A 7,301-nucleotide genomic window follows, 5' to 3' on the forward strand; every position below is an offset into this window, starting at 1 on the left:
ATTTGGGCAGTACCCTAGTATTAAAAGCTACTTCCATAGCTAAAACTCGTAACCTATAGGTCACATGAAAACAATTTTACGTTGATCCAAGGCCCCTTCAAAGAGTCCAAAAGTAAAAGAGAAAGATTGTTGTATGTTGATGAATAAGATAACAATACTATAGTCAATAGCTTCACCATTAATAACAGCCAGAAAAATTTAGTGTCTACAATTATCTAGGTTTATAGAAGTATATGGTGGATAAATATTATCACCCCTCTTTGAATTATTAATCGGATAAGAAATATTCAAATCTCATGACATTCATAAGCAAACTCCTTGTTTATAGGCCAAAAAGCAAACAGATGCTATAGAAGGGACAACATATATTCAGAGTTTGCAGTATTACAATAATAGAGCAGAAGGAAAAACAAGGGAAAAGAGTACATGTATATAAGCCTTGAGTGCCAGTAATGTATCTTTCTTAGTTGGTAATTCATTCTTCATTTATTACTGTACATTAAACACTTAATAACCTTGATGAATTGCTAGCAAATCGACGTTTATTCTGAATTATAATCACCGTCTGTTGAATCTCCTTCTTCCTTCAAAGAACTGAGTGATTCTCGAGGTAACTGGCTGCGATACTGCTGCACCACCAACACTGACGCTGTCGTTGAAAATTCTGGTGATGTCAATAAGTTCCCTACAGATCCCAATTCTGGGCAGTCACTTCTTTTATCCAAAGCTAAAACTAATTGTCCCTCGGGCATTCTGCCAACCAGAAACAGATTGCAGCGATTATACTCACGGATTGCTTCTATAGTCCCTCGAGCATCTTTCACCGTCCTCTCCTCAAATTTGATCGTGCCATCCACTAAAGATTTGTGCTTCACATCAGCAAGGTACTCTTCATCCTCTGATCGAGCCTCGGGGGTAGAGTTGTCGTTCATTTCAATCTTAACACTGCTGCCGGTAACCTCGGGGTCCACTGTGAACCGAACCACCACCAAACTGATCCCCGGGTGCTCAGCGATACGCACACCGTAAGCTAGCGCTTCGCGATCATCATGTCCACCGAAAAACAAAACGGTTATCGAGAAATCAACATTACTTGAAGGTATATGAGAAGCTCCACCGAGACCCCGGTCTACTAATATGCCAACTGAACACGGTGCATGCTGAAGAACTCTTCTGTTCACATGCCTAAGATCACCTCGGGTTGTTTCCAAGTGTCCATCAAGTCTCGGGTGCTTATGAAATGGAAGAATTATCATTGCAACCCTTTTTCTCTCAGCACTAGTCACTATGTCCTCATGCATGCTGTTCATAGGAGAGATTGCAGTAGTGGGTCGAATAGACACCTTACTGAGATGCTGGAAAGTCTCAAAAGCTACAACGATTTGATTTGAATCTTGCACCTGTTCGGTGTTCCAAAAGGGCAGTCCATTCTTTTTAGCCTTGTGGACCATCAGAATTGCAGAGGACCTTTCCGAAAGCTCCATGAGGTGCATCGCGTAGACACGAAGTCCCTCCCTCTTCTCAATACCCCGAGAAACCTCAATGAGATTGAGCATTGTAGGAATGTTTCTTGTGCTGTGGAAACAGGTCAAGATTCGCAGCTGTTTACTCGTGTTTTTCCTCTCTATTGTTCTGTGTTTGTATGCTGTCACAGCCAGTTTAGCGGGCTTATATACTGATATCACTATAGGCGTCGTGATGAATGTTGTGAAGAGAGCCATCAATACCATGATTGCAAATGTCTGATCATTAAGAACCTGCAAAACCGATCATCAGTCAAAAACGATACAAAACTATAAGTAGTAAATCTAAAATAAAGGAAGTGTTATCAAGCTGAAGCTTACTCCTCTATCTTTGCCAATGTTGAGAACAATGAGCTCCACCAAACCTTTAGTGTTCATCAAAAAACCGAGAGTTACAGCCTCTTGGACTGGCAATTTGCACAATAGCGAGACCACAATAGTGCCAACAATCTTTCCAAAACATGCCGTAACTATGACAAGAACAAGGAGACCCCATGATTGAGCACCTTGAATAGTAGCTACGTTCGTTTTCAATCCACTAGACACAAAGTAGAGAGGAAGAAATAGACCAGAGACAAGATCCTCGACTTTTTCCACCAGAGCACCCGCAAAGGGTCCTTCCTTTGGGACAAGAACACCAAGCACAAAAGCTCCGAACAGGGCATGAATTCCAATCGTGTCAGTCACAAATCCTGCAGCCAAAACAGCAGCCAATGTAGCGCACACATATTTTTCATCCACTGGCCCACCATCAGAACAACGTCTCGCCATCCATTTGAATATACGAGGAGCAATGAGTATGCAGAGTAGCACAAAACCCGTCCCACACAAAAGGACCCACAACGAAATAAGGGGAGAACGACCAACACCTGAGAGGGCAATAGCTAAAGCGAGTAGAATCCACGCGGCCACATCATTGACTGCTGCAGCAGACATAGCCATTCGACCAACATCTGTTGTTAAAAGCTTGAGTTCAGCTAAAATACGAGCCAAAACGGGGAAGGCAGTGATAGAAAGGGCAACACCCATGAAGATCAGAAAAGGGCCTTGGTTTACTCCTTGAGAAATAGTCGCTCGGAGAACAAATGATGTCCCGATTCCTAATGCAAAAGGAACACTGATTCCTGCAAGGGCAATGCTTAGAGCTTTCTTTCCAGTCCGACGAAGGGACTTTGGATCTAGCTCCAGTCCGACGAGGAAAAGAAAAAAGAGGAGGCCAAAATTGGCTAAGGTATCTAGCACAGTAAGACTCTTCGGCGGAAATATAGCTTGCAGATACTTCTCGTTGCGGCCTAGAGCAGACGGACCAAGTAGAACCCCTCCCTAACAAAATAAAAATTCAGATCAGATCAATTTCTTGCACTAACAAGCAGCAATCAATATCATAAATGGATGTTCTTATGGGGCGGGCCGTAGAACAATTTCATTCGAAGATTCGTCCATGATATCACAAACCAATAATAAGAATATTCAACCACAATAAACGGTTTAGACACATCACTAGCGGCATGTACTGACGAGAGTTATCTCTACTACATGCATTGAAAAGTTCTAGTTAAGTCCTTTGCATTATGATGGTAATTGGTTTACTCCTTCCATTCTCAAACTTTGATCAAATCAGCGGCAGACCACAGAAAAGTTCATCTAAAATTCTTTCTAATTTTTTCATTGTGATGTTAAATAGCTGGTCAACTTCTCCATCAAGATTTCATCAAATTGGAGGCTCACAGGTGAATCTAACAAAGTTAGAATTATGATCTCAGACAAGTTCCAATTTTCCTGGAACAAATGTTCCTTATAATCCCACCGAAGTGGTTGGACTATAGCTATTATTTGTTCACATATATTATCAAAAAGATCGTCGAATGGATCTGTAGTCTGCTCAAAACTCGGTAGCACGGGGAAATCGTTGGTGTTTGACTGCCAGCTTTAACCATCAACAGCATATCAAATGCTTTATGATTAGTTAAAGTCATCATATTTGATTCCTTGTACACATTTAAGCAAAAGGCTTGCTTTACTGGCAAGCTGATAATAGGGAACCATGTGTTTTGACTTAATCTAAACCCTAAACTAACAAAAGCAATAAGAATGCTGAACTTTCAAGATATCAATATAAATATACTTTATCAAAAAGATAGCAATATACAAAATATATAACACCAAACATCTTATCCTACAATGTTTCCTAGAAGAGGGCAACTATAAACTTACCAGAGAAAATTGTGAAACACGAAGTAAAACTCAAAAAAATACCAGCATATGTCGACGTTTAGGTGGACAAAGTTACCAGGTATCTGTGGTGTAAGGCATTAAGGCGGATGTAATATATGGTCAACTAAATCCACCATTTTCAACATATAAGTCAAATCTCTCTATAACAGTCTTGTTTGTTCCGAAATTTTTTGGCTGCTATAGTGAAGTGCTGTTATAGATGACATATATTATAACATAATATAATATTCGGTTCCAAGAAAAACTCGACTTTTATAGTGAATGGCTATTATATAAGGATGTTGTTATAGAGAGATCTGACTGTAGTACAAATATATATGTGAAAAATTACTAAAATTTCAAAACATATTAAATCTTTAGACCCATATTTTAAAAAGTTTAAGGGGTTCGATTATAAGAATTGAATCTATCGAATTTAACTCCAGAATCCGCCTCTGAGTATCTAATGGATCAATCGAGGTGTGTGCACAATGGAAGAATCATGACGTAAACACACAAGAAGCCAAGAGGATTCAACATATAGTATATATACATTAAACAAATAATTGACCCATCTATACAGTGTAATTTTGGACGAAGTGGTGTCAATTGAGTCCCATTGGACAACAGTAGTTCCGCCTCTGTGCGTAGCTGACCCAAATACCACCGTTATAAGTCTTGAACAAACCCATAATTTAAAAAGTTTAACGGGTTGAATTGCAAGAACCAAAGATTGAATCCATCAAATTTGAATCCCAAAGTATCTAGTGGAGTAATCGAGGTGCGTGCAAACTGATTCAAATACCACGTTATAAAAACAAAATAAAGTAAAAGAGAAAGAATACTTACAACAATCTCAGCAATGACACGAGGTTGTCTCAATGGCCGAAGAAGATAGGCAAGAACACGAGTGAGAACAAGTACTAAACATATCTGAACAATGGCAAGAGGAAGTGCATAATCCAATGGATTGTCTCCTTGAAATACACCATTAGAGGTAGCTTTCATTGGTGTTGGACACTTCATCGTTACGTTTGTAGCCATATTTTGCGTCAAATAAAACAACCCCACTTGATCAAAAACACCAAAATCTTCTGCAAATTATGAAAATATATATTCAAAAACAAACCATAGTAAGACGTAGAGTTTTTTTGCACATTTGGGAACTTTAAGAATTATATATATATATATATATATATAGAGATGGAATGTTATCCTAGTATGAGTCGAATTAAGAACAGGATTAGAACCTAATCCTATTATGACTGGGCAAATAATCTAAATATTAAGTCACTACATCAGTGGAAAAGGTAAACTCCGCACCCTTTGTTAATTTTGTCACCTTTTTTTTGTTTTTCCTATTTTTCTTTTTTAGACCCTAACTAAAGCATGTGTGATTGGAAAATTTATTGATAGAGCCTATAGTCTAGGGAGTCAGATACATTTAATTTGTTTTTCTTTCCCGAGTAAGTATTTTATTTTTTTAAATTTAGTTTCGGATAAAATTATATAAAGTAAAGGGATTTAAGTTAAATACTACTACCTAATAGTGTAAAATTTTATACTTTCAGTACTGTTTAATTTTTTTTTATAGTTTGTTAGTTATTATTCCAGTGCAAAATTATCATTTTGTCCTAGAAAGATTGAGAATCAAATAATGGAAATAACACATCGTATTCGTAAAAATTTGACAATGTAGTTTTATAGCAGTTTAGGTACTATTTTTATTATACAAAAATATCATTCGTCCCGAAAGATTGAGAATCAAATAACATCATATTCGTAAAAATTTAACAATTGAAGTTCTTGGAAACTAGATTTACGCAATTACAAAAAGAAAAAAAAAAGGATTAAGCTATTAAAATATTTCATTATAGTTAAAGATATTTCTTAAAAATATAATTAAAGAAAAATACTTATTACTGGCCTTAACAGTGCCAGAAGAAGCAATTAGTACTTACTCTGTCTCAAAAAGAACGAAGGAATTTCAGAATTCAGAGTACAAAATTAAATTATTTAATTTTCAATCTCAATTTGAGCATTACTTTTAAATTTTCTTAACTTTCTTTTTTACAGAATTAGAAGTAAATAAAAATTATTATACATTAGGACTTTTTATATCGAAAGATACAATTAAAATTGTAACACAAGAAGTTAACATATACGTATATAATGTCACCACGCCAAAGGTTATGGTGGGATGGTGCCCTCCATTTTAACCACAGGTTTTATATTCGAGTCCCAAATATGAAGTCGCGTTTGGTAGAAAAACATTATCCCAAACTTGGGATTTTCCGCATAAAATTGGCTTAAAGTAGATATTAAACACCGAATGAAAAATCAAAAAGTTATAACGGAGTTTTAAAAAAAAAAAAAAAATCTAATGGTATCACCGAATCACATTAAAAACTTAATTTGGCTTCTGGTGTATAACATAAAATGCTGGTGGATGGTGGCAGAAATACTCCAATTAAATATGTCTATTAACTAATGCTCAAAATCTGCAAAGTTGCAGACTCACATACTACCACCTTATACGTGTCTTCATTTTTCCTCTTGAATCACATACCTTACCTTTGCCACCTTAATGACCCTTTTATTTATAACCGTTGTAAGTTTGCATGTACCTTAATTAATTTTACAAAACCGGCTACGCGCACTGCAATATCCTTATGAAATATTGATTTCTTTATATTTGTTTAAGCATTGATAGACAGAGTTATTTAAAACTATACTAATGAAATAGTCGAGATGCATGCAAGCTGGCTATATATGCGACAAGTATTCTAGAACCGTTTATGTGTATGTGTATGAAAAATAAGTAGCGTATTAAAGAGAGAAATTAAGAAGAGACCTGAATTTTTATGAATCCGTCGCCCGTACTACTGCAGCATTATATTATATTTTTGCCAATTTTTAGAGAAGGAAAAAAATCTAAGTGAGGATAACAAGAAGATGGCAGAATACTGAGGGGAAGAGGAAAGGAAAAGAATAGAAGTAATAAGGAACCAAACAAAGAGAAGAGAGAAAAGGGTTGTGTTATGAATTTTAGAGAAAGAGGTCTCTTGTCTTACTCTAATATCTTCACCACCAACACTATTGTTATTTATACCAATTTTATGCTCAAGTGACACCAGGGACAGATCCACTATACTTGAACTATATAGGGAAAATATTAATTTAGAAGTAGAATGTATTTATAAAAATTCCATTGAGATATTTTCTGCACAATTTAAGTTAAAATTTTAAAATAAGTCTCTAAGTGTAACAAAGTAAGTGGTTTTAGAATAACTTAAATATATTACCATTAATGCATTAAAAATATATGATATGCAACCATATATAGCAAGAAAGTTTGGATATACATTATACTAAAGATTTTTATTTTGGTAGGAGGGGGGGGGGGGGGGGTTTAGAATCCTTGAATCTAAGATACTATATCAAAAAGGGAAACTTTTTAAAAGTATAAGAGGTGGATTAAGATAGAAGAAGTTTCATGGCTGGCAATTTGTTAGAAAGAAAAGCAAGCTGCACGTTTTTGCCAGTCGGTCTCAAGAGCACGTG

At 36.1% G+C, this 7,301-nt stretch overlaps 1 protein-coding gene across 1 annotated transcript; it reads right to left on the bottom strand.

Annotated features, from left to right (window-relative positions):
* Positions 1-284: 284 nt before the first annotated feature.
* Positions 285-6,852, bottom strand: LOC109206899 (cation/H(+) antiporter 18-like). The gene is made up of 4 exons (XM_019369765.1): positions 6,592-6,852; positions 4,587-4,831; positions 1,845-2,846; positions 285-1,757 (listed from the first exon to the last, which is right to left on the bottom strand). The coding sequence occupies exons 2-4, from the start codon at positions 4,779-4,781 to the stop codon at positions 543-545; spliced, it is 2,412 nt and encodes an 803-aa protein (XP_019225310.1). The 5' UTR covers positions 4,782-4,831; positions 6,592-6,852; the 3' UTR covers positions 285-542.
* Positions 6,853-7,301: the final 449 nt, after the last annotated feature.

Source organism: Nicotiana attenuata, unplaced genomic scaffold (genome assembly GCF_001879085.1).
Source record: "Nicotiana attenuata strain UT unplaced genomic scaffold, NIATTr2, whole genome shotgun sequence".
NCBI lineage: Eukaryota > Viridiplantae > Streptophyta > Magnoliopsida > Solanales > Solanaceae > Nicotiana > Nicotiana attenuata.